Source organism: Corapipo altera, unplaced genomic scaffold (genome assembly GCF_003945725.1).
Source record: "Corapipo altera isolate COAL_440 unplaced genomic scaffold, ASM394572v1 268, whole genome shotgun sequence".
Lineage (NCBI taxonomy): Eukaryota > Metazoa > Chordata > Aves > Passeriformes > Pipridae > Corapipo > Corapipo altera.
Window position 1 is genome coordinate 9,437,920 of NW_020884901.1, and position 27,630 is coordinate 9,465,549.

At 49.3% G+C, this 27,630-nt stretch overlaps 1 protein-coding gene across 14 annotated transcripts in view; it reads right to left on the reverse strand.

Moving 5' to 3' along the window:
- EHMT1 (euchromatic histone lysine methyltransferase 1) overlaps window positions 1-27,630 on the reverse strand; it is a 127,484-nt gene that overhangs the window by 44,218 nt on the left and 55,636 nt on the right. For 12 of the 14 annotated variants that reach the window (XM_027650164.1, XM_027650168.1, XM_027650173.1 and 9 more), the window contains exons 2-7: window positions 27,059-27,146; window positions 14,388-14,944; window positions 11,784-11,825; window positions 3,272-3,449; window positions 1,560-1,696; window positions 584-772 (exon numbers count right to left, since the gene is read on the reverse strand). In XM_027650164.1, coding sequence (XP_027505965.1) covers window positions 584-772; window positions 1,560-1,696; window positions 3,272-3,449; window positions 11,784-11,825; window positions 14,388-14,944; window positions 27,059-27,104 — 1,149 coding nt within the window. In that variant the 5' untranslated portion in view covers window positions 27,105-27,146. Of the gene's footprint in view, window positions 1-583; window positions 773-1,559; window positions 1,697-3,271; window positions 3,450-11,783; window positions 11,826-14,387; window positions 14,945-27,058; window positions 27,147-27,630 lie in introns of those variants that run through there. The other 2 variants (XM_027650179.1, XM_027650167.1) reach the window with 1 other exon arrangement.

Genomic DNA, 27,630 nt, shown 5'->3' on the forward strand with positions numbered 1-27,630 from the left:
CACCATCTTGCTGTGCCCCCCACCCAGCCCCAGCCTGCACGTGCACCAGCAAAGACAGGAGCTCCAAGGCTGGAGCTCAGTGTGTTTCAGTCACGTCATGGAACATCCATGGGGATGGTACAGAGAGGAAAAAGAAAATCGACTCCAGAATAAAGTTTCCCAACCAAGTTGTAACTTCCTTCCTAATCCAAACCAGCCTCGTGTCTATACTGTGTATAGATTTGGGGAAATCACTACAAAGACTCTGGGGAAAAAAATGAACTAAATCAATTTTAGTGCTTTGCCAGCCTGTTACCAGCAAGGTTAAGGAGATATCTCCTCTCAGTGAATCCCAGAACTAAGTATGGTGGGGGTTCTGCAGCATGGATCACACACCTGTGCAGGGCTGAAACTGGGGGAGACCCTCACAGTGCAGTGGGAAGTAGGAAATGGTCACCCAAGAGCCTCAGTGCCACTGCTGAGCTTTCTGTCATAGTGCAGGTGAAAAAAGCCCTAGAAATGGCCTCAGTTGAAGCCCCTCCTACCCCAGGTGTCCCAGCAGTGTCCCATCCTGGTCCCCAGGTGCTCAGGGCATGGGAATTACCTTTCTGGCATTGTCTGCATCGGATGCACTGTCTTTACAGGTCCTGTTCTCATCCACAGGGAACACGGCTGCCTGCTCTGCTCCATGATCATCCTCCTCCTCCAACTCATCAGAGTCCTCCTCTTCAGAGTCCACATCTATGCTTTCCCCATTCACATGAGGGCTGGCATCACCCAGGTCCTTGTCACTCTGAAAGTTGTGACACGTGAGCCACAAGGACAACGTCAATTCCTGGGACAGAGCAGCTGGATGCAGCCCAGACCTGCTCTGTGCTGGGAGCTCCAGAGCTGCCAGGGGAAAGCTGGCTCTGTGTCCCTCCAAAGCCCAGCCTGGGAGCCTGCCATGTGTCACCTAAGCCTGCTGGACCTGGGGACTGAGGGGCCATGAGGAGTCATTCCAGACTCACGTGGCTGTAGGAGGCACCAGGGGGAGGAGGGCCTGATTCAAACATTGGGGGCAGCTCCACCAAGGGGCAGAAAGGTTTCCAGGGAAAGGAAAGGGAAATTATATCACATCAGGATTTTCATACTGCTCCATGAAGGCCCAGCACTGTTCTTCCTGAATTCAAAGAGCAAAATTTCAGGGCATGGGTTGCAGCTAAAGCACAATTTGATCAGGAGTGAGTCGGTGTCTAAACCCTTTGTAAGTAACCAAGTGTTTTGCTGTGCAGCCTCAGGCAGCAACAGGAGACATTGAGGACACTGAAACAAAAAGGTTACCACCTGGGGCACGCTTGAAATCTCTCCAGTTCCCCAGGATTCATGGGACATTCACCAGAAGAAGTTTGTTTAAGGGCTGGTACCTGAACAGCCACTCTCAAAATGCCATTTCCAAAGCAGGCAGGAAGCTGCTGCCAGAGGGAAGATGATCCCAACAAGCCACCACATCCCTGCACCTCTGCAGGGGGTTGGTGTGCCAAGACAAGGGACATGTGTGTGACAACAAACGTGGGCAGGGGGCCCAGTGCTGCCCTTACCTTGGCACCTGCAGAGGAATGAGTTATGCTCTTAAACATCTCAATCATTGTTCTCTGTTTTAACACTTTGGTCTTTTTCTTGGGAACCAGGCTATAGGTTCCCATTCTCCGCTTTTTCTTCCGAGATACTGCAGCAGCTGGAAAAGAGGAGCAAAAGAGACCCAAAGTTTGCTCAGGAATGAAAAGAAGAAGGGCTAGAGACTAGGGGTTGTACTGGAGAGGGATCTGGATTGACAGGACAAGGGGGAACAGCTTCAAACTGGTAGAGGGCAGGGTTAGATGGGATATTGGGAAGGAATTCTTCCCTGTGAGGGTGGTGAGGCCCTGGCACAGGTTGTCCAGAGAAGCTGTGGCTGCCCCATCCCTGGAAGTGTCCAAGGCCACGTTGGACGGGGCTTGGAGCAACCTGTTCTAGTGGAAGGTGTCCCTGCCCATGGCAGGGGGTGGAACAGGATGAGCTTTAATGTCCCTTCCAACCCAGACCAGTCTGGGTTTCTATGAAATCCCACTTTGAGGGCACGATCTGAGAAAAAGGCTTCCCACTCCAACTGCTTTATTTACAAGTCAACCAAAAGATGACACACACATATGTGCAAACACACAAACAGCTTCCTGCCAGTGCTGCAAACCCACCCAAACTCTGAGTATCCTCTCCACACTCCTTCTGGCCCCTCCACCACCACACACAGCATCAAATCCTTAAATTAGCCTGTGTTTGGCAGTGCTGCTGATGTCGTAGGAGGCTGAATCGAATCCAACTTGCTCAAATAGATACTGCAAGGCCAATAATACCAACTGACAATGAAAGCAATGGGACAAGAACTGAAGAACACACAGGAAAAAGGTACCTTAAATAAAGAGCTGTTTGCCATTTAACCTCATTTCACACCTACTATGGAAGTTTGTTTGATTCCTTTCACTACTTTGATTGGGTCTTAATTTCTTAAGTCTCCTTCTCCGGCCTTCTAATCAAATCAGACATCATATCTCCCTGCCTGATGATGTCTTTGGTGAATACACAGCAGAAGGATGTTTGGTGCAGGCTCTTTTAAGAGCAACCAGATTCAGCACCAGCATTAGTGTTTGCAGTTGCACGGTCTGTTCCTTGAAAGCATTCCTGAATCTGCCACCAGGATGAAATTTCACCAAAAAATCTATGAAGAGACCTCTCAAAAACATCCTGTTAGCCCAATTAATTTTATTTATAAGGCTGCAGTTCTTGGTAAGCAGTTGTGGTGATATTCAAAGTCCTTCAGAATTGGCAGAAACTTCTTCAGAATATCACCCAGGAAATAGGGATCAAAGTGACTTCTCTACCAAAAGCTTTTTTGGCAGAGGTGCCTGACAGAGCTCAGCTGTCCAGGAGGACACAGGGTGGTGCAGGAAGGACTGCAGGGGAAGTGCTCCCTTCACTTGGGCTTCACTTGGGAGGGGATTTCAACAGGGCACTAAAAGAATATCCCCTGTCCAACACCCAAGGGGAGCAACAGGGACTCTGGGGACACAAGTGCCACCTTTGCAGGGCACTTGCAGAGAGTGAGTAGATGAGACAACTCTGACTGACAAGGTCAGTGGCAGCAACAGGAAAGGGAACCCTGAGTGGAAGAAGGTGCTAACAGAGGTTTTGGTCCTTGTTAACCTCCTCATCTCCCCACACACACACAGGCTGGGGAGGTGGGAGCTGCTGAGGATTCCAGCTCTCTCCTTTTTACCTGTCTGCGACTTCGTGGTGGCCACATAGCTCTGGTTCTGAGGTAGTGACTGGTGAAGGCCCGGGAGAGAGGGCAACGACAACGGCTTCACAAAGTCCAGCATGTTCTCAAACTCCTTCTCCTTGGGTTCTTTTTGATCTCTGCTGTCTCTCCCATCTTTGGGGTCTTTACTTGCGTGCTGGAAAACCAAATGCAGTTTAACTGAGCCTCTGCATTAAATAAGTAATTAAAAAAATTAGAATATTGATTTAATTCCTTTCTCCCAATTGTCATTTGAAGGTGGGAGCACACACTCACAGCAGAAGCACACAGCCCCTCCTCCAGCACTTCAGGGTACTCTGCCTAAACACTCCCAGCCTGCTTGAAGTGACTCCCTCACTGGCTGAAGGCTGTGCAGGTGACAAGGCTCAGACACTGCTCACACAGGCCTTTGGTTGGCTCTGGAGGAGACAAACCAATGCAACACATGCACCTATTCCCTGGAACGTGCCCTGTCACCCCAGGCATGCACAGGAACAGCCCTGCAGAGCTGTTTTGGAAGAGCAGGCAGGACCAGGAAGGGAGCCTTCCTTTAGGACAGCATTTGGCACCATCAGGCCTCAGCACCTCCAGCCCAGCACACAACAAAACACAGGCAAAGAAGCCCTTTGCTTGTCATTGCAGGTCCTTCTACAGAGACCTGTCCAAGTTCCCTTTAAACCAGGCACTCCCACTCCAGCTGCTGCCATCCCAAATCCCAGGCAGGATACAAGCTCCTACTGTACACCAAGGGAATTCTGTAGTTGTCCCTGAAGCCCCTTCCAGGCACCAAGGCAGCTCTAGTCTGAGCTTGTGCTCAGTGCAAAGTCTCATCCTGCACCTTTGGTCATGAAAGGATTGCTCCCACAGCTCCACAGAGAATCATTTAGGTTGGAAAAGACCTTCAAGACCACCAAGTGCAACCATTAACCCAGCACTGTGAAGTCCACCACTAAACCATGTCCACAAGTGTCATTTCTCAGCTTTTGATGGTTCTTCAATGCTTTTTCCTCTCATTTAGGAGAAAAATCCCCTTCCTGAAAGACTCTGTAACTCCGTTTCATGTACCCTAAAAGCCTCAGACAGAGATGCCCAGACTGTATTTGTGTTTCCCTTTTCCACCTGTATTTATCCTTTAAACAGCCGTGGCTTGGTTTTAATGGTGTTTTTACTCCTGTGCCTTTTGCACCGAGCGTGGCAAAGGTGAGTCAAGGTCAGTGCAAGGCCTCCTGGTCCAGTTCAGTGAAACACTTTCCTATCCCAGCCAAACAATCAGGTACCTGCTGAGAAAGGGTAAGAAATGGAGGCACATGAAACAAAGTGACTTTGTGCCTCCCTCCCACAGATCCACAGCCACGGGGTGAATGGTACATGGGGCAAAAGCTGCCTCTGTTGGGACATTTTACACTGGGTTTGCCCTCAGATTTACTCCACAGGTGATCCAGCTGCACCCATGCAGGAGGCAGGTTTGGAAGAGCTGCTCCAGCAAACCAAGAGCACGGGAAAGGCTGAGAGAATTGGGATTGTTCAGCCTGGAGAAGAAAAGCTTGGGGGTGACCTGATTGTGGCCTTCCAGTGCCTGAAGGGAGTCAAGAAGGGTGGAGAGGGACTGTTTATAAGGGCCTGGAGCACCAGGACAAGGGGGAATGGCTTCACACTGACACACAGGAGGTTTAGATTAGGTATTAGGAAGAAATCTTCCCTGGGAGGGTGGGGAGGCCCTGGCACAGGTTGCCCAGAGAAGCTGTGGCTGCCCCATCCCTGGGAGTGTCCAAGGCCAGGTTGGAGTAACCTGGGCTGGTGGAAGGTGTCCCTGCCCATGGCAGGGGGGTGGAACGAGAGGAGCTTTAAGGTCCCTTCCAACCCACACCATCCCATGTTTCTATGATTCTAGGACTTTAATGCTGCTCCAGTTGCAGGAAAAAACTTCTTATGAGACTTGTGAAGCACCAGCTGAGACACCAGAACAGAAAGAGGAATCCAGGCGAGGGCAAGGACGGAATAAAAAGCAGGAAGCAACAAAAACCCTCTGTCAAGCCCAGGTTCAGGCAGACACCCTCAGACACTGCTTTCAAGTAATGTGACCTTGTGCACAAACGAGGAAGAGGCTGATTCTCCTAATTATGGCTCTGCCACGTGCCCAGTGCTGGCAGAGCAGGGTTGGGCCAGGGACAGCAAAGCTGTAATGATGATCAGAAATGACCCACATAAAAAGGCCATCAAAGGGCCAATGATTCCTGCATCAAGCCCATAACTTATGGCTGAATTGCCACAGCTTTACTAAAAGGGCATCTAGTCTTGGATTAGCGGGTTTCAAAGAAGACAAATCTACCACATCCTTTGATATGTTGTTCCAACGCTTAATTGCTCTCCCTGCCAAATAATTAAATGCATTCTGCTTTTTCAACTAAATTAAAATGCCCTGTCTCATCAGAAGCTCTCACTCCCAGAAGATGCTTATGGACTATGACCAACTTTTTTTTTTTTTTAAACTTTCTCTTCAATAAGTTTAATAGAATGAGCAAATTAAGTGCCCATAGGATCATTTTCTGGACATTGGATCACTCCTGAGACTGCTCCCAGTTCTTCTACCCCTTAAAAAATGGATGTCAGGAGTGCTGGGCACAGCATGCCAAGAATAGTCTCAACAATACTATTTATACCTCTTAAAAGTCCTTAGTTTATAGATTTAAAGGTTAACAGTAATTTTTGGCAACAGGATTATTCTGAGAATTCCCAAGTCCCCTGGAACATCCAATGCTTTCCATTTCTATCTCAAAAAACGAGCCTGGGAGAGGCACATCTGACACAGAGCTGCCTGCAACAAGTGTACACAAGGCCTGCATTTTGTGTCCTTTATGTGCAGGTTCTTACAATTGGTCTCTGATAAAAGGTGTTGTTATTCCCAAACATGAGGAATTCACATTCAAAACATGCCAGACCATTTGGAAGAATATAATCCAATTTCTAAATTAAAAAGTAATTGTTATTAGTTTGTGGCTTTTCTCTGCCCCTGTAATTACAGCATGGAAATAAATTTAAAATCTTCAACACATGACAACTGCTAAATGTGACTTTTTCATGGCAATTCTGGTAAAACAGGTGGATTTTTTTTTTAAATCAAATTAGGTCTTGTGAGATCTGGTTTACCACTTGGAAGCATATTCAGCCATGGTAAAGAACAAGAATTCCCACAAAGAGGTGAGCAGATCTCTCAGAGGATCTGATGGCATGGGAGACTGAGCAGGCATATATCTCTCATAGATAGATAGATGAGAGATAGATAGATAGATAGATAAATAGATGATAGATAGATAGACAGACAGATAGATAGATAGATAGATAGATAGATAGATAGATAGATAGATAGATGTAAAAATAAAATATTACATCGAAGGACTGCAATAAAAAGGATCAGCCCAGATTTGTAAGCACTTACAGCCAGTTTTCTCACCATCTTTCCTCATTCTCAGCCACATAAAACAGTTACATCTTTGCTGTTCTTATTAAATTTTACACCTTCAAAAGTGGATTTAATGGATGGAAGTTCATTCTTTTCCCATTTCTGATGTCCCTGAATTCTGCTCTTCACTCGAGGCTGCAGCTACAGCCCGTCCTGGTCTCCTGCACTGAGCTCTTCTGCTCTGCTCTAGCCACTCCAAATTTAAATGTTCCCAGAAGAGAGGCTTTGCTAAGGCAGTACTCTGCTCTTCCTGGGAATTTCTGCTTCCTTACAATCCCAGTCAAGCACTCCTGGGCCCTTCCTTGCACAGACAGCTCTGTTTCCTTCCCTGCCCAGGTACACCCGGCTCCTCTCGGGGAGGTGAGGGAGCAGGTTCCAGGAAAAGCAGCAAAGGAAAAGCCAGACTGTGCCTTTGGGAGGGGGTCAGTGGGTGCCAGGCTGTGTGGGCACAACACCCTCCTACCTAAGCAAAGCAGAAACAAGGAATGACAGTGATCCATTTAAACCCAAAGCTCTCAGCCCCACCTGTGACCCCCAGACCATCAGAGGACTCCTCAAAATGCTGCTCAGCCCCTTGAGCTCCAGCGACTTTCCTGCCAGGGAAACTGTCTAAGGAAAGCCTCAGGTGTGGGTTTTTCCTGCCTCCAAGCCCTGCCACCCTGTGCCCCAGCCCAGGGCTGGCAGGACCCAGCTCTGAGCCACCTCTGTGGGGTGCAGAGCCACTGGCACAGCCCGGCCACCCACACCTGAGGAAACAGCCTAAAGGTCCAACAGGGGAGGTCCAGATTTGGACATTGGGAAAAACTTTTTCTCAGAAAGGGTTGGAAAGCATTGGAATGGGCTGCCCAAGGAAGTGATGGAATCACCATCTCTGGAAGAGTTCAAACAACATGTGGGTGTGGCATTTAAGGATATGGTGGTGGTGCTGGTTGATGGTTGGACTTGATGATCTTAAAGGTCTTTTCCAACTGTAACAATTCCATGCTCCTGCCACATGCCACCTTCTTCCAGTTTCATGATGGACAGGCTCCTCCTGCCCTCCCTGTTCCTAGCACAAGGCACAGGTATCCACAAAACTTCTCAGTGTCCAGCCAAGCAAACTCCCTTTTCCCAGCACAGGACACTCGTGCTGGCAAAGCACAAAAAGGGGGTTGCAAGCAGCAGGTGCTGCAACAATTGCTAATCAGCATCCACTCATCCAATGTGCTGTGACAAATCCTAACACATTCCTGCTTCCCTTCCTGGAGATCCAGAGTCCTAAAGGTGGAAAATGTCAGACCAGCGAAGCTGGGTCTGCACCAAGAGAACCATGTTGGGCAAGTGAAGCACAACTTTGGGTGAGCTTTGGACATGGATTGACCTGCTAAGGCCACTAGTGAGGGAACCCAACCTTTGAGTTTTATAACTGATTTTTAACTGAGCAATTAATTGGATGAAGTTCATCCTCCTTCACTTCCACCAGCAAACATTCAAGAGGCCAGCGGTGCTTTCATCCAACACCTCCATGGGCCCACTGAAAACAGCCAAATCACAGGTGAACAGCACCATTCCTGACCCTAAACAAACTCCACTGGTGTTCAAAACAGCCGTAGTTGCCTTCTTTCTTCTCCAGTTATATTCACCAATCAAGCACAGAGGAGTACAGAGAGGACAATCCCACGTAAAGAAAACTCCAGGACACGGTTTGAGCTCCCTGTGCTCACATGTTGTCCTAACCCTCACACATGTAGGCCACTGGAGGCCAAGAAAAGAGCAAAAAATGAGATAGAAAAAGAAATTGCATCACAACATCTTCATTTCTTGCAGCTTCTCATGTGGTATCAGCTCATCCTAAGCAAAAGGCTGCGATGTCTCTATTTCATCTTGGGCATTGCAAGGAAAAGAGAAGAAGCTGGACAGCTACTTCAACATTTCTAACAATGCTGGTGTCAGCAAACAGCAAAAATGGGACCAACACCATTGGGAGAAATACAGTCAAGAAAACTGCTTAGATTAGGGCAAGAACACAATATTGTATGTGTTTACAGGAATTGAACTCAAGTGCTTTCCACACTTCAGTGGGATCGACCACATTTCTGTTACTGGCACAGAAGTCCCTTAGAGCAGCAGGGGGAAGTTACTAAAAATAGCAAAAGATAGAATATCCTCAGGTTTGGGTTTTTTTTTCCCCTGAAAGTAAAAATGCAGAACAAACACTCCTAATTAACCCCCGTGTCGGTTTGACAGAGCACACACTGCATTCTCCCCACAGCCCAGCAATTAAGGAAGGGGTCTTTCCATGAGCAAATCCAGCAAGCTGGAAGGGGAAAACCAGAGTAGAATCTATCCTAGTGCTGGTGGAAGGACACAGGCACAGGTCCTGCTGGTCCTGCCTGGAGCAGGGCAGCTCTGGAGAGCTCTGCAGGACTGACCCCCTCGATGCCTCAAACCCAGGCTTAGATGGACTTGCTTTCTTATTTTCTTTTCTTTTAAGCACTTCCATCTCTGGCATAAAACAAGCTGGAAACCAAAGCCAAGTGGCCAGGAGGACTAAACTAAGCAGCACTGCCACGGGGCAGCACAGCAGCTGTCAGGGAGCTGCTCTGTTCCCTCCATCCACCGGGCATGGGGGGACAGGATTTGTACCAAGGTGCTGCCTTTGAAGAGCACGAAGCAGCAGCTCCCAGGGGGATCTGCCTCTAACAGCTGGTGAATGGTATTTAAGCAAGAAATATCAGTCTGCTATAAAAAATTGATCACAGGCAGATGACAGTGCCCGTAGGAGCTGCAGTGGTGCTGCTCCCCCTTCACTGTGCTGCTGAAGGATTATGTTTTTATTGCTGAATTTCAGAATCCCGAGCAAGCCTTACCTTGGAGCAACAGACAGAAACCTGCAAGGCTTTGGTCTTAATCTAGATCAGACAAGGCTGATCCACCCTTTATCTGCTGATCAACATGTGCCCATTAGAGGAGGGATTCTGTTTTGACTTCATTACAGTTACATTGATTTGAGTGCAGCCACTTCTCTGCATAAAATCACGGCAGTTTAGGCTGCCAGGCAGGCTGAGCTTAAGTGTAGATGTTCCTACAAACCTGCATTTAATGGGTTTCTGAAGTGTAGATGTTCCTACAAACCTGCATTTAATGGGTTTCTGAACCAGAGTATTCAGAGGTGTGGGCTCTCATGCCTGTGCCCTCCTGGATGGAGCAGCTCCAGGGGAAGGGAGTGTCACAAACCAGTCAAAATGAAACAGGGGAGCTCAGACCAGATGTGACAACAAGGCTCCTGACAGAAATAGATCTGCTGGGGGTTAGGAGAGTTATTTCTGTGGGCTGTGGTCGACACTGGGGCAGCACCTTCAGCCAGTGCAGGCACCTCAGAAGCACAACCAGTTAAATGCAAAATTTAATGTACTGCACAGCACATCTTCACCTCCCACCTCCCTCTGCAGGAACCCCTCTGTGGGAGCAGCACAATGGCACCCTGTGGCCTTGTCACTCCTGAAGATTTCCCATCAGGGAAGAGGTTGAAGTGTCTGGAGGGGCCCTACAAGTTGTGGATGAGGGCACTAGGTTTGTTCACCTGGAGGAGACTGAGGTCAGACCTCACCAGGGTCTGCAGCTCCTCCCGAGGGGCAGCTCCAACCTCTGCTCACTGTGAGCAGTGACAGGACCCAGGGAATGGCTGGAGCTGTGTCAGGGCAGGGTCAGGTTGGATCTCTGGAAAAGGTTCTTCCCCCAGAGGGTGGTTGGGCACTGACCAGGCTCCCCAGGGCAGTGGGCACAGCACCAAGGCTGCCAGAGCTCCAGGAGGGTTTGGACAATGCTCTGAGGGACAGGGTGGGATTGTTGGGGTGTCTGTGCAGAGCCAGGGTTTGGACTGGATGGTCCTTGTGGGTCCCTCCCAACTCAGAACATTCTGTGATATTTAACTGTGGCCAAGTTCTCACACATGAACTTCCCACTTTCAGTCTGCCCATGAACACTCAGATACCCTCTGGAGAGATTCCTTGACGAACCTTCTGGGTTCATGCAAGCTGGCAGAGCCCCTGGCATCAGACAAGAGCTCTGTTTCACTGCCTCCTGTGCTTTTTATTTACTCCCCCCAAGGAAACAACATTCCCATCCTCATCCCCATTAGGCCCTGCGCTTTTATTTTAAATTCTCTGCATGTTGGAGGGTCTAAGCTTGCTGAGCAACCTCAGACACCTGCAGTCCTCCAGTTGCCACCTGCCTGGCCCCAGGAGATGGAACACAAGGTGTTCTTAGGTTAGAGCTCCCACAGAGCTGGGCACTGACATGGAATATCCAGACCTGTGTGCACACAGAGAGAAGGCATTACCAGCTCTGGGATCAGATACTCAGTGGCAATGCTGCTTGAAGGTATAGTTTGATGAATATTGGTAGAAACACCAGCAGAAGCAAAGCATCTCCCACATCAAGTTCCTCCTCCCTGCCTGGGGTTTGTCTTCCCCAGGTTAAATTGGGCTCACAGTGTGAATCAGGACAAAATGCTCATTTAACAGATTTTTGCACTATTCCTTCTGACAGTTCAGTTCCCCCATCCCAGTCCTCTGCACAGCATAAAAAATACCACCACAAACACACACCTCAGACTCCTGCCTCGTGGTCACCGAGCCCTGGAAACAGAACTCGGGATTCCCCATTGAGCCACCTGCTCCTCCTGTCACCAAAGACAACTCTGGGATGCTTTCAGTACCTTTATCAGCCTTTATGCCTCATGTTTTAATGACGTTAAGCTCAGAAATTGGAGTTTCCAAGCAGGAGAGGCCTTCTCCAAGCACAGGACACACACACACACACACACACACACACACACAGAGTTGCCTCTCGGTCTGGCCCCGGAAACTTTCGGATTCTTAACAGGATTGTAAATGGATTAGGAATGAAAGAAAGATTATTCTGAAAGGTGCAACACTTGTGTTACTGCTCTACTCAAAAGTGGAGCAGAAATGATGCTGCCAACAACTCTTCTGAGGTCTCTGTTCAAAAACCACCTTAACATGCGACAACATCAATTAAAAGTGTCACCTGTTTCAGATTCAGCTTCGATCCCAATTCAGGAAGCAACTCCTAAACAGAGAAAAAGCTGGTTAAACTGGTGAGAAAATTATTTTCTTCCTTTCAGAGACCAATTCACACGTGCAGGAAAAGGCTACCAAGGTCCCCTGGCAGCTACTGGATTACAGAAAACAATTCTTTGGCCCCAGTGGGTTTCTGCAGGAGCCAGGGGGAACAAATGCTTACACTTTGCAGGCAACAAAATACCTTCCTCCCTTCCTTCTCCCAGGCAACACAGCTCTGCAAGAACAGTCTTATCAAGAAAACAACAAAGCTCTAAGAAATATTAGCAAAGAAAACCACCGTGTCCTGTAACATCAGCTTCTGGGTGATTTCCACAATTTATTTCCTGGGATACAGCATCTGATTTCATGGTGTTTTTGAAGGGGAAAAGGTGTGAACGTGGAAAAGCTCCTGCACTGCTGGGTAGAGGAGCCTCTTCTGAGCAGCTCAACAAAGAAATAATCAGGGCAGAAAAATGACAACGAGCAAGGACTCTGCTCCTCCAAAGAAAATAGCATGTAAATTCTAAAGACAATGGGGAAAAATTAGGTAGCAATTATCAGGAAGGCTGAACACAACAGATGTTTTATTGTCTTGCAGTACTGAGATCAAATCTTGGGTTCATGTTCAACTGCAGAGGCTTGAGCAGAGAACATGGGAACAGCCTCTTCTCACCACCCTTCCTGGGAATGTTGCTTCTCTCCCTATTTTAAGCCCAAGGCAAATGGCCAGAGGAGCTGAGGACTGGCTATGCACTTTCCAGAGCAGCCCAGCAAGTACAGACTTTGGTTTTTGAAGCCACTTTCATGGTGTGAGCAAACAAGGATCACCAGCACTGTCCCTGAGAGTTGTGTCCCAGCTCTCCAAGTGCTCCCAAACTCTACACACCACTTCCTAGAGACAGACCTTAAAGCCCAAGGGTTGAATATAAATATTCTTCTGATGCATCATAAAATATGAACGAGGAAAACACTCCCTCCTAACGCAGCAGAGACTAGACTTTTAAAAGGGAATTGCCCCTTTCAACCACTCGGTCCCCTGGGATCACTCCCCGTGGAATTCCACAAGGGTCTGAGGGTTTTCCCAGGCTACTTTCAGTGCACAACAGGCTGCTGGAGGAAAGCTGAGAGGGAGTTTGGGCTGCAAAGCCTTCTTTGGGTAAGAGACAGCCTGATGGGAGATGTTCATCTGGCTGCACTGGAACATCTGGGCTCCCCCTGCCCGAGACACAGTGGGCTCGCAGAGCAGAGAACTCCAAAGCAACCAAGGCAAAACAGAGGGGAAATGAGTGGTTTGGGAGACTGGTTGGGAAATCATGGCAGGCAGGCAGGAGCAGTTCCTGCCCTGCTATCAAGGCTGGGTGCCCACAGGTTTGTTATCTTGCTGTGCTCTTTGGACTCCCACCTGCTCCCGGAGGCACAGGCGCCACCGGCACCTTTCCCCAGGTGCCACCCCTCCCTTTTCCTTTTCCCTCTCTCTTGCCCTGCTCCAGATCACAGCAACCCACAGCTCTGAGCCCTTCACATCTCAGTGCTGCTGTGCTGTCACACGTGGGGGACCCATGAGGATCACTCTGAGTTTGCTGGATCGTGTCAGTGACCCACCACACCCATCCCTGAGAAGCTGCAGCAGCTTCCATGCCTTCCTGGGAGTCACTCCCATTGCCAAGCAGGGTTGGCAATCCCTTCCTTGACCTACAAGGTTGGTCTCCCTCCACCATCAGCACAGTGAGAGGATCCAGTTCTCTGTAGTTAAATATAAAGCAGCACAGGGATGAAGACCAACTGCTGGTAGTGGAGACCTCCCTGCTCCAGGATCTATCCCCTACCCCTGGCAAAGAACCAGAAAAATAACTAAAAGCCCCAAACTTGTCTCATGACAAAGAAAGGCCCATTTCTCCTCCCCACTGTAACATGAACACACCAAATGACATCTCCTTTTGCCTCCTAACAAAAAAGGCAGAGCTCTGTTTTATGAAGTGGTGGTAAATCCAACCCGAGGATTCTGGAGTGAACATTTCCTCACATGTTGCATTTCTGCAGGCAACAGAGAGGGAAAACATCATCTGGTTTAGTCCATAATGATTCCTACAGCAATGCAATCAAGCTGCCTAACAGATCAGCCTCTTGACAGCCTCCAAGCTTAGAAGAAGCCTCAAGTTTACATGCTATGCTTAATTTCCTTTGGGTCGACCTCAGAAGAAATCTAATTTGTTTCACAGGCAGCTCTGGATGTCAGCAGACAACGAGCAACAGAGCCATGAGGGAGAGGCCATTTAGTGTCCCACATAGATCTGCTGGAGAAGGCAATCGATCAATTATATATTTAGAAACACACTGGGGACGGGAGCTGATGGTGGCAATGTGACTATATTTTGGTCTCTATCTGTCTGTGGGAAGAGAACAATAAAAATAAATATATTTATAACATATATATTTTAAAAAAAATTTAAAAAAATAAATCCATCCAGTGGGCCACCTCTGAATTACACATCCCCATGCAGGCAGGATTCCCTCACACACCCAGGGAAAGCCAAGAGCAACCCGAGGCAGTGCTGGGCAGATACATTACCAGGCTGGGGGTGGGTTTAGGCATTGTCTTCCGTGCTCTGTGGACCTTGACTTCAGCGTTAGCAGCAGGGGCTTTTTTAGCATCCATGTCCTTACTGCCCTCCCCGAGCTTGCTTGGCATGGTGGCTTGGAGCTGGGAAAAGGGGCCCACAGTCCTGCCCTTGCCCGCTCCTCCAGGCAGGGTTTTTGCAGCATGGCCGGTGAGGGAAGCAAAGGTGCTGGTAGTCCTTAGGGGCTGCTCCTGTGCCATCTGCTTGGTCAGGATATACCCATTGCTCCCTGTGACAGAAGTCTGTGTGAAGTCATTTGCTTTCAGGTGGTTTTGCTTCCCAGTCTCTCCGTCCCGCTCCGAAATGCCGTTCTCTGCTATCCTATTTAATTTAGTCCCAGAGTCCTGCTGGCTCACTTTTGTGTTGTCCTGAGTGTTTTTGGCTGGGTTTGGGTGCCCTCCAGCCTCGCTGTGCTCACAGGAACCGTTGGTTTCACCGTCTACTGCCATTTTTGGTTCCCCCACTTGCTTCTCCGTAGCGCTTTCATCTGCAGCCATGGCATTAAACCCTGGAGGAAGAGGGAGGAGAGGGAGGGAGAGAGGAGAAAAGGGTCACCAGTGGTATCAAAGCTCCAAAGGGAAGCTACAGCTACTTACAGTGGCTAACGAGGAGCAAGCCTCTCCTCCAGAAACTGCTCGATACGTATCACAGACCCACAGAATTGGTAAGGCTGGAAAAGACCTCCAGGATCATCCAACCTTACACCAAACATCACCACGTCAACTAAACCACAGTCCTCTTATGCTGCTCACTCACTCCCCCACCCAGCTCACCTGGATGCCCACGGGGTGACATTTGGGGTGGGTGGCTCAGGTGACAGCAGTGCACTCATCCTCACTGGCCTCAGCTGCAGACGTGGCCATTTATTCCCACCCATGGCAAACATTCCCTTTGCCTTTCCCAGTAACTCCATTTATTGGACTGTGTGCCAGCACCTCTCCTGGCAAACAAAACACTGCCCAGTCTTGCACCAGATCTCTGGCAAAGCCCTTCCCCAGGACAGGCTGACCCAGGAGAGCTGTGCTGGGAGGGCTGTGTTCTTGACACAGACATGGTAGAGCTGTATGGGTGAGTTTTTGTGGCACTGACACAGCTCAGCAGCCAAACCCACATCAGGGCTCTGCTGCTACAGGAGACATCACAAGGAACAACTCCCTGGCAATCCCAGCTCTCCTGGGAATGTTGTCTACTGGAGTCTGGCTCTTTACCTGGGACAAAGCAGGACAGGATTCATGGTGTCATTTCAGAGGTAACAGCCAGAGTAAACACATGGGTGAAGCATGTTAAATGCAATTCTAGGCTAAAATAATTATATGATTCAAATGCAGCGAGATTTTTGCAGCCTGACTAACAGTTAACACACAGCTAAAACATCAATACCCATGTGAAACCTTTCCAAACATTTCTCTGCTCCCCCATCAGTGAATTTTTCCCATCAGAGATTTCAGACCCAAGCTGAAAAAAATCTGAGTATGAATTCCATGTACTTGCAGGGAAGTTTGTGACATGACCAACCAGCAGCTCCCCAGGAAACCAGGAGTGGTAACAATTCCCTGGCATGATCAGTAAAACGATTCCATCAACCTGCTGTTAGGGATTCCTTGGCTTGCTTTCCTTCCAGAGGCCAGAATTATGAGGAGAAACACAAGAAGAACCAGGGAGAGCTGTGTCTGAGTGGGCTGTCAGGGCAGGGGGGATTGAGTCACAACCAGCTCCCATCAAAGCAGTGCTCACCAACAGTATCAGAAGAGCCTGGAGTCACACTGGAGGACAACTCTGCAAGCCAGACCAGCTCCCTGGCTATCACCACCTCATTTCCCACTGCTCTTGAAGCCCAAACACTCAAGGAAAACAACATTATAAATCACAGAATCATTAAGGTTGGAAAAGACTTCCAAGATCATTGAGTCCAACCTTTGACCAACCCCCACCCAGAGCACTGAGTGCCACGTCCTTGGACACCTCCAGGGCTGGGGACTCCACCACCTCCCTGGGCAGCCCCTTCCAGTGCCTGAGCACTCTTTCAGCAAAGAAATTATCCCTGATGTCCAAGCTGACCCTCCCCTGGCACAGCTGGAGGCCGTTCCCTCTCCTCCTGTCCCTTGTTCCCTGGGAGCAGAGCCCGACCCCCCCCAGCTCCCCCCTCCTGTCAGGGGGTTGCAGAGCCAGAAGGTCCCCCCTGAGCCTCCTTTTCTCCAGGTTGAGCCCCCTCAGCACCCCCAGCTGCTCCTCATATGACTTACAAATGCCTCTTCTAACCTGGCACAAACCCCATGCCAGCAGTAACTGAGGGCTCTCCAAGCAGGAGACACCAAAACACGGGGTTTGGTAATGGGAAAACAGGAGTTGCTGCCCCAGCTCTCACCTCCACCTGCTGCCTCTCACACCACCCAGACCCTTCTGAGGACAGAAAGAGGCACAAGGGGTTGGTTTAGGGAGGAACAACTCTGGGAGAAGATAAAGTGCTACTTCATTCACCATTTTATTTAACTCTTTGAAAAGCTTTGGGCAGAGGGAGCCACAACTGTGCCCTTATTCTTTGAATCCTTGCTTCTCTTTCTGCATTTGGTGTCTTCAAAAGACCATGTTGTGGCCATTTAAGCAACTATTGCAGCAAAGTCAGTGCCAGGGAAAAAAAACCAGTAAAACAACAACAAATGAGCTCCCTAACCACAGCTGGAGGTCAAATTTAGGCACCTGGCTGAATGAAGCCTTCAATATTTGTTGATTTAAATACTGTGCTCTCCCACCAGAGCAGTCAAATAACTTCAGTGGCTGACTATTAGATAAACTGAATAAGCAGAAGGCAAGAATTGCTCTACCTGCCACAAAGGCAACCAAAACAAGGTGAATTGGAGCACTGCCCTGGGGAAAGAAAGCATCACAGAATTTATCAAAAATCCATGGAGCTAAAATTAAAATCCCACATACAGTTTCCTACACACACACACACTTATTAAGTGTGTAAAATGTGTCTGATTTGACTGTGGAAGTGGCATCAATCCCCTACAAACAGGCACCAGCCTTCCAAATCCCTATGACCAGAGATCTGACAGAGCAAAGATATGGAATTTCACATTCCCTGAAGTTGCACAGAACTGGAGAACTTGAGGGTAGCTGTCATGGGTGTGGTTTGGATTTAACAGGGTTTGGCACTCATTCTCCCTGTCATTGTTCAGGGCAAAGCCAGATCCTACAGCCCAGCTCCAGCCCTGGACACCAGCACTGCCCTGGAGGGGATTGTCCCCCTCTGCTCTGACCTGGGGCAGCCTCACCTGGAATGTTGGGGCAGTTTGGGGCACTGCAATATAAGGAAGATCTGAAGCCATTAGAGAGTGTCCAAAGGAGGCAACGAGGATGGGGAAGGGCCTTGATTTGAAGCCGTGGGAGGACACTGAGGGCACTTGGGGTGTTCAGCTGGAGGAGACTGAGGGCAGAGCTCATGGCAGTTCCAGCTTCCTGGGGAGGGGCAGAGGAGGGGCAGGGACTGAGCTCTGCTCTGGGGGGACCAGGGACAGCACCCAGGGAATGGCTGGAGCTGTGTCAGGGTAGGGTCAGGTTGGATCTCAGGCAAAGGTTCTTCCCCCAGAGGGTGGTTGGGCACTGCCCAGGCTCCCCAGGGCAGTGGGCACAGCCCCAAGGCTGCCAGAGCTCCAGGAGGGTTTGGATGATCCTCTGGGGCACAGAGTGTGACTATTGGGGATGGGCCTGTGCAGGGCCAGGAGTTGGACTGGATGGTCCTTGTGGGTCCCTCCCAACTCAGCACATTCTGGGATTCTGTGACCAAGTGGGATGAATCAAGAGGTGCCAGGACTTGGTGCCTAATAGACACATACCACAAGAGAAAAGCTGTTATGGGAACTGCCATCAACACTCCTTGGCTGGAAGAGTCAGCAGAGGCCAAGGACTGAATGGGAACAGAGACCATGTTCCCCTCCAGCCTCCACCAAGTCTGAGACACCACTGGCAGAACCCTCCCTTTGTCTGGGGAAAGAGCACCTCCATTCTCCCACTCCCTTTTCTGGCAGCACTAAAACAAACCCATGGCTGGGTTGGAATAGCATTGTTTCCCAGAAACCAGGCTCCTGCAAGAAGCACCACAGCCTCCTCATCCCAGGGCCTGACCTGAGCATTGAATTAAAGAGCTCCTCGCGAAGAACCAGGTCATGCCAGGAGCTGCATCGCTTAATAAGATGGGATAACTCTGGTTTTCCCAGCCAAAACACCAGGTCTGGTAACAGGAAAACAGGAGCTGCCATCCCAGGCTAAGGTACTGCCCCAGTGCCTCTCACTGGGAGCTCCATGTGCTGCATCCTCAGGTGACAGGACACGTCTGTGGGTGTGAGCACATCCAGCAAGGCTCGGGTACAGCAAGTGCACAGGTACAAACACTGCTGAATAGGCACAATTCCACACATATTTACACCTTTGCTGAACTCTGGCCCACAGACAGCAATGGGAACAGGAACCAGAGCCAGCAGGAACCTCACAGGGAGAATATTGAATAAAACAGCCCTAAAAAGATCTTCAGCAGCACCAGACACCTAAAGGAACACTTGTTCCTGATGTGACCTTTTCACTTACCCTTTTTCATTCCTAAAGAAGAAGTTTCAACTGAAAACCTGCTAAAATCTTCATTTCAAGCACACCTCGTGGCTGTGAGTTCTCTTGAAAATGGTATTCAGCAGCTTCTCTGCCCTTGTGCAAGTGAATTATAAAACTAAAGCTGGTATTTCTCTAAAACTTTACAGTTTGACAGCATTCATCCCTTCTAAGCAGGCCAAAACAAGGTTTTCTCCACATTCAGTTTTCTCTCCAACTCGTTCACTGCTTTTTAATCTACAACCATCCTTCCCTCAATCAAAAAGAAATGAATGTAGAAGGTTCTAGCCCATGTCCCTGAAGTGTAAACTCCTTTACTAGAACCATCCCAGTTTTTTCAGAGCTCTTTATGCATCCCCTACGCCATTTGCTGCAGGAAAAGCTTCTCCCATGGACCTCGACCCTGCCTGGATCCCCATCCAAGCATTTGGTATTAGTTAAAATCCAGGAACACACAGAAAGGGTAACACGCATAAAAATTTATTTTCTGTTCTGGTGCCCGTTCTCTGGTGTCTGGAGTTGCCACCAAGTTGACACAAACTTCAGTAAAAACGTATCCTTTAGTAACACATCTTAGTAACAGAGGGGATTTCAGACTCAGGAAGTTGGGCAGATCCCTGTGAGTCCACGTGGCAAGGAATAATCAGTAATACATTTTAATCCCTCACAACTCCCTGAGAGCACCGCTGAGAGCTCTCAGCCCTCCCCAGGCTCAAGCAGAAGGGTCAGGCTTAAGTTTTCTTCTCTATGTCACAGTCATTCAAAATTGAATTAAAATTCCCATGCAGAGAACAGAATCTGATTAAAATAGGGGAGAAGATAAGACAGGGTGAGACCACCTCATCTAATTTTAGGTGGCTAAAATGTATCTCAGCCTCCAGGGTGTCCCTAAAGCCACAACTGCAGCCAAAGGAGAGAAGCCAACAGCTCAAAAGCAGGACAGGCTGACTTTAGACAACTTTGGATAAACTAATCCCTGCCTGGGCCATGTCTAACCTGCCTGCTACCATGTCTAAGCAGAAATGAGCTGGACTACTTCAGAATTAGAATGATAACCTCAAAAATCCCCCCTAAATTAGGCAAGATTAATCCCAGCTCTGCTCTCCCAGCCCAGACGCCGGTTCCCCTCCGCTGTCTTTGCTTGGATTTCCAGGCCTCCCAGCAGAGCCAGACCTGGCTCCAGCCCTGCCCTGGAGCTTGCCAGAGCTTGGTCCAGGCCTGCCAAAGCCTGTCCTTGGGCAGAGCCTGTCTAACAGATGTGTTACTGTCCCCACAGCTGTCCCAGCCACAGCCAAAGGGGACTGAATCGCCTCTGCAGGGACCCGAGGGGACAAACACCCACCAGAGCTTTCCATCTGCAGGAGGCCAGGTATCAACTCAAAACTCTCTATTACTTTGACAATGCTCTGGAAAAAAAAAAAAAATAAAGGCTTAAAAAGATTTTTAAAATTCAGATTTCACTGCTCAGCGAGACAAAATAAGAAAAATACACAAGGTTTAGGAGCCCTCACACTCCAGGCCAAACTGCAATTCCCACTTGGTCTGAGGAGAAAAAAGGATGAAAAAGAAAAAGAAAAAAAGGGAAAAAATCATCTTACAAGAGAATGATCTGGAAGTTTTACTAAATATCTTGCTGCTGAGACTGGTAGAGGCAAGGCACCCCATTGCCCATGGATTTTCCAAGCATTTCCAGAGCCCACAGCACAGGGCCCAAGGCAGAGCCACGAGGCTTCAGCTGCTGCAAGAGAAACATCTAAGCAAAGACAGAGCTTAAATGAACTCAGCTTAAAGGAACTAAGCAAAGACAGAGCTTAAAGGGAAAGCCCAGGCTTTGGAAATGCAGCACAAGAACTGCATATTATATTTATATACACACATTTCACAGATGTTTTACCTTAAGCACTTTATCACAGATCATCTTTAAAACACCACAGATACCACAGTCTTTTATTCAATACCCAACTATCCTGCTGGATAAACTTCTAAAAGTGAGAAATGCACCTGTTTGTAACCCCTGTGTTACAGCAGTTCCCTCCCCTCTTCCTCCCTAAAGTCATAAAAAAGAAAACTGCAAAGCAGAGAGAACCTGACTCCAGAGGGAGGAAGAGGTGGGGGCTGAAACCACACAGACAAGGGAGAAGTGGTGGCTGGAGGTCCTGTATCCACTGGAAAGGAAAGCACCCCCTCCATCACTGGAGGTTGGAGGGGCCCTGAGCAACCTGACCCAGTGAGGTCCCTGGGAGGGTGGGGAGGCCCTGGCACAGGTTGCCCAGAGAAGCTGTGGCTGCCCCATCCCTGGAAGTGTCCAAGGCCAGGTTGGACGGGGCTTGGAGCAACCTGTGACAGTGGAAGTTGTCTCTGCCCATGGCAAGGGGTGGAACTGAATGAGCTTTAATATCCCTCTCAACCCAAACCAGTCTGGGATTCTGCGATTCTATGACTGCAGCCAAAAAGTGAAGCATTTTGAAGCCAAGAAATGCAGAAGAATACATTTTCAGGCAAAGTTCCTCCCAGGGATGAGGTACTGATGGTTTCTTCTTCCCCCAACCCTTTTAAATCCCTTTTAAATCCAAGAGCCTGCCCCGTATTTCCAAACCACAGGTGTCACTCCTCCCAGGGCCCTGGAACACTGTCACCCTGCAGTGGGGTCACACCAAGAGTCAAAACAGGAAGAGAAAAGTAAAAAAAAGAAAAAAGGAGAATCAGCTGCTTCTGTGAGCGCTCAATATTGGGATTACATAGGCTGGGTTAATGGGATTTGGCACCTGGCTGGTGGGGACTCACAGAATCACAGAATAGCTGGGGCTGGAAGGGACCTCTGGAGATCACCCAGTCCAACCCCCTGCCCAGGCAGGGTCACCTGGAGCAGGTGACACAGGAACACATCCAGGTGGGTTTGGGATGTCTCCAGAGAGGGAGACTCCACACCTTCCCTGGGCAGCTGTTCCAGGGCTCTGCCACCCTCCATGGAAAGAAGTTCTTCCTCATGTCGAGGTAAAACTTCTTGTGTTTTAGTTTGTGGCCATTGCTCCTTGTCCTGTCACTGGGCACTGCTGAAGGGTCTGGCACTGTCCTCTTGGCACCTCTTGGAGATATTTGATAGACTCACAGACTGGTTTGGGCTGGGATGCACCTTAAAGATCATCTCATCTCACCCCCTGCCATGGGCAGGGACACCTTCCACTAGCCCAGGTTGCTCCAAGCCCCATCCAACCTGGCCTTGGACACTCCCAGGGATGGGGCAGCCACAGCTTCTCTGGGCAACCTGTGCCAGGGCCTATTTATTATTTTCCAGTGCATATTTATATGTATTCATGAGATCTCCTCTCAGTCTTCTCTTCTCCACACTAACCAGGCCCAGCTCCCTCAATTTATCCTCCTCAGGGAGATGTTCCAGACCCCTCATCATCTTTGTGGCCTCTGCTGGGCCCTCTCCAACAGTTCCTTGTCTTTCTTGAACTGTGGAGACCAGAACTGGACACAACACTCCAGATGTGGCTTCACTAGGGCCAAGCAGAGGGGCAGGATCACCTCCCTGAACCTGCAGGCCCCACACTTCCCAATGTCCCCAGGACTGTCCCTCCTGGTCCCAAGGACACACTTTTAACATTAACAGTTCAACAGTTAAACTGGTTCAACAATTTAATGACTTAGACCAGGTTAACAAACTCCATGAAATTCATCCCTCCCTTTGCCACGGGATCAGGGCTGTGGTGTCACAGCTGTGCCACAGGGATGCTCCTGCTCTGTCAGGCTCCATTTGCATTTCTTCTCCCTGCCACGGGCACTTCCTTCCTGGAGCCAGGGTCCCAAACTCAGGGAGTGCCTGGGAGCACAGCTGGATGAACATCTGAAATACCTGAAGCATCCCTTTGCTCTGCCTGCTCTCCTGCTGTCAGTCCCAGCAGGGGATCCCAGTGCCAAGCCCACGGAGGGGAGGAGATCACTCCTGCCCTCCTTTAAAGCTGCCATCCCAGCACTGGGAATGCAGAGGCTGCAGCTGCTTAGTGGAAGCAGCACTTCCAGCACTCACAGGCAGCTTCCTACCTGCAATAAGAGGAAGAAAAACTAAAAAAAAAGGGGGGGAAAAAGGCTCCTCCAGGAATTTAAACCCCTGACACTCTCTCAAAGCAGTCTGGAGTTTATCTGAGAGCAATGACTGTGCAGGTCTCACCCAACACTGTTGCAGAGCAGCTGCCTCAAGTGAAGGCTCAGAAATGCTGGGGCTAATTGAGAACTTCATTCTCAACTCCCATTTCTGCTTTTGGGCCACTGCTTTAGTGGAACTTTCCATCCTTGGGTTTGGGGAATCAGGAAAGGAGGGATTTGCCTTGAAAGGTCAAGGGAGACACAGCACAGAGTTCAGAGTGATGTACATGAGGAGAACTGAAATCACTTGAAACTCTTGCAAAGAAACCACTTTTTAATAGTTTCACTCTGAGTCAGGCTAAAGACAATATGGCCTAATAAAAGCTTTTTTCCACTCATCTTCCATCTCCCTGCCCCCTTCTTGCCCTGTCAAAGGGAAAGATGGACCTAAACTCACACCCACATGTAAAACTGAACTGGAACATTTCCCATGGACAACAAAACAGCCTCATGCACAGCTTTTTTCTATCTGTGTTGAGCAGTTTTACACACAAAGGGACTCTGAGCCCAGTGAGTGACTTCCACTGGGCTTTGCACAGGCTGGGACTCACCCCCAGACCCAGAAATGGAAGTGCTGGAACACCCAAAGAGTTGTTCCTACAGATAGATTTACATTTAGAGTTCATTTCTCTTTATCAGGACAAAGGCAGAAGAGGACAGCCCAGCTGGGAAGCACAGAGCATTTCTGCAACACCTCCTGCTCGAGGAACAGGGAGTAAAACACCACCACTGCCCACCCAAGGGCCCCCACTCCAGGCTGCTCCCTGAGAGCACCCACCCAGCCCCATCCCAAGCACCAACAACTCCTCAACTCTTCCCCAGCTCCTGAGCTGTCCCAGATGACAGGCTGGAAGGCTGAGGACCACCAAGAAAGGGGAGCACTGCCTCAAACCAGCAGATTAATCAGGGCCAGGTTGGACAGGGCTTGGAGCAACCTGAGATAGTGGAAGGTGTCCCTGCCCATGGCAGGGAGGTGGAAGAACAACTGGATGGTCTTTAAGATCCTTTCCAACTCAAGCTGATGAGAGGGGTGGAGCACCTCTCCTGTCAGGAAAGGCTGAGGGAACTGGGTTTGCTCAGCCTGGAGAAAAGAAGGTTTTGGGGTGACCTAATTGAGGTCTTCCAGTGCCTGAAGGGAATCCACAAGAAAGATGGAGAGAGACTTTGGACAAGGCCTGGAGTGACAGGACAAGAGGGAATGGCTTCCCACTGCCAGAGGTCAGGGTTAGGTGGGATATTGGGAAGAAATCCTTCCCTGTGAGGGTGGGGAGGCCCTGTCACAGGTTGCCCAGAGAAGCTGTGGCTGCCCCATCCCTGGAAGTGTCCAAGGCCAGGTTGGACGGGGCTTGGAGCAACATGGGATAGTGGAAGGTGTCCCTGCCCATGGCAGGGGATGGAACGGGATGAACTTTAAGGTCCCTCATAACCGAAACCAGTCTATGATTCTGGGATTACAAACTGGGGCAGCTCAGCCCTGCAACAGGATCCTCATGGAGATCTCCAGCATGATGATGTTCCTCAGTGCTGGAGCCAGACAGTGGTCACAGGCACTGCTGCAGGGGTGCTGATGGGCCTGGCCTGGGGGACAGACCCCCAAATCTCAGTCAAGGCTTCAAGTCACCTGAATTTCCTGGCTCATCTTGGGCACAGGGGAAGCACAAGTTTGTAGGTAGAGGTGTAACTGGTAAAAAGCCATTCAGAGAGGCAGCAGTGGAGCTGTGGGATGTGCTACCACAGTTCCAATTGGGAGCTGGCCCTGCCCTCAGCATCAGCACCCTTCTGAGCCCAGGGAGAGTGAAAAGAGAGAAAAACACAGTGATTCACACTAAATCTTTAGCCCAAACAGCACCTTTAGTCAGCCTTTGGATCTGTAAGTTCAAGCCTCTGGAAGTTTTAGATCCCAGGTTCAATACTGACAAGTTACCTTCCAAGGGGATTTTCCCAAAGGGAACACAATCCACAGCATGTTCAGCTGTGTGCTGAAGGTCTTGGTTCCCATCAAACACACCATCAGTTTGCTGCAGCAACTCAGCCTAAACCACTCCATGGCACTGATGAAGGTATTAAACAGCATTGGTCACACCCTCCTTGCTAAAGGAAAATTACTTTTAAGTTTGTTAAAACAAATGTAAAGAGAGAAAGTTGAGACTTCAGGGTGCTTTTCCAGTCCACACACCCCAGTTCCATACATTGCTGCCTGTCCTTGAGCCAGGAAATTGGGCTCAAAGAAACAATTTCATGGCATCTCACGAGTCTGTTGGAATGATTTCATGTTCACGCCACGGTCAGAAATGCAAACTCTTTGCCAACACTAAACACTGTTATTAAGAGGCTTTGGGGATGTTAATTAATGTTGTGTTGACGATGATCCTCCAAGGATCCCAGCTGGGGAAGGAAGGGCAGTGAGGGACAATGGGCACAGCACAGCGACCACACACACCATTGTGTGCTGGGAAGGGAAGGATACAGCTGAACATTCCAGAAGAATGGACACTATGCAGATCACATTTTAGGACTCTTCTTCTTACAGAACCAGACAATGAGCTGGAGTGGTTGGAATTTGGGCACCTTGTGAAGCCTGGAGACTGTTCCTGCACAGGGAGGGTTCTCAGCTCCCTCCTGACACGCAGCATTTGCTCTAAATCACAACCGGTCAAGACATCCAAGGCACAGAAATGTCTCTTCCCATCCTCCTTCTGGATTTTTTACCTCCACCTTGACACTTACCTTAAGATGAACCAAGAGCTGAACAAACAAGATTTATAGTCCTGAGCCAAGCAAGGCAAGGGATCAAATTGAGAGGCTCCCCCAGAGCAACACGACCTCCCACTGACACCTCAGATTTCAGCCCTGCTCTGCCCAGACCTGAGGTCCCTACACCACCAGCTCTGGCAGCAGGACTCATGTGCTCCCAGTTAATATCCAAGCACCTGACACAGCATTCAGTATTTTGCCTGTTCTGAGCTTTACTCTCTAACTAGAGCAGCTTGACAAAACATTACGCTGGACAGAGGAGAAAGAAAAAGCAGAGCTGTACTCACACACAACTGAATTAAGTCCAAAATTTTGTTTCTAGATAAGAGTAGGGATTTTGATGGGGCCAGTTCAGTGCTTTCCTAATGCTCTGTTATGGAAAGGAGAACAAAAACACACCAAATCCCTGCAGAGCTAGGAGAAGTAACTAGTCAAGGAATAATAAAGACAGGAGGGAGTTGGGGGAAAGATAAAGAGTGGTGGGTTTCTTTCCCCTAATCCTACTGACACATTTATTAAGCCCTTAGATTTGCGTGCATGTAACTCACAGAATTTGTAACTTTTATGTTACTTTTATGTAACTTTCCCGCAGGAAACAGTTTGTCAAGTGAACACGTGCTGCATCCTGCACAGTAAAAGCAGCAGAGCCCACACAGGAGCCTGGAAGTGTCTCCCAACACCTCGAGGTGTGGGGTGTCCAATCCCACCAGCCACCCTGCAGAACAGCAGCAGTAAGAGAGGAACCCCCAGGAAAACAGAAAGTGAACTTTCCTAGAGGGAGGAAAAGGCCATCGTGGGGAGGGATCAGAGCTCAGCTAAAACCAGCCACGCAGAGGAAGCTCAAAGTGACTCCTTCGGCCTCACAGTCACACCAGAGCAGAAGTGAAAATGAGATCCCATTCTGGAGGGGAGTGGTGGGGGATGGACTGCAAAGCAAATCTGCCTCTTCTGGGGAAGAGCCCTGCTGAGAACAATCCCAGGAGAAGGGAGCCACTGTTTGTGGGAGCACAGCTGAGGCGCTGGGGGCACAGAGCACATCTCCAAGCCCCCGGTTTTGTTCCCATCACGTGCTGACCTCATGAGCAAGGTCTGGCCCTCACCCGAGGCAGGTGCTCACCTTCCTCTTTGTTGTTGGTGATGTCTTTCAGCAGCTCAGTCTTCATGCAGGCGTCTTTCCTTGGCTCTCCCTTACTCAGCAATGCTCGCTAAGGAGAGGGAGACAAAACAGAAACGTCAGGGATTAGCTCCATGGTCATCTACACACACACATTGCATTGCATTGAAAAGAAGAGACAATCATGGACACATCCTGTTTACATCATGGGCAAACCTCCCTCTGCAAAATAAGGCCGCCAGGAAGCTGCCACCAAGGCACAGGTCACAGATAAAACACGGCAGGGCTGGCCCCGGCTGACAGCCCGAGGAGCAGAGACACTCTGAGCTGTGCCCGGGGCTCAGACCTCCCAGCTCTGGGCTCGGACGAGCCAGACAGATTCTGTGAGTGCAACGTGCCCAGGAATCCAGCTGAGTCAGTGCACATGAAAGGCATCTCCAGGAGGTGACTTTTACTCCCCCAAAACTTCTTAGGCTTCGGGTGGGGGAGGCAGATCTATCAGCCTTCTCTTTACACCTCATTTATCAACATTTCCAGCCCGTGAGCTTTTGGTTGTTTTTTTTGTAGTTCATTCA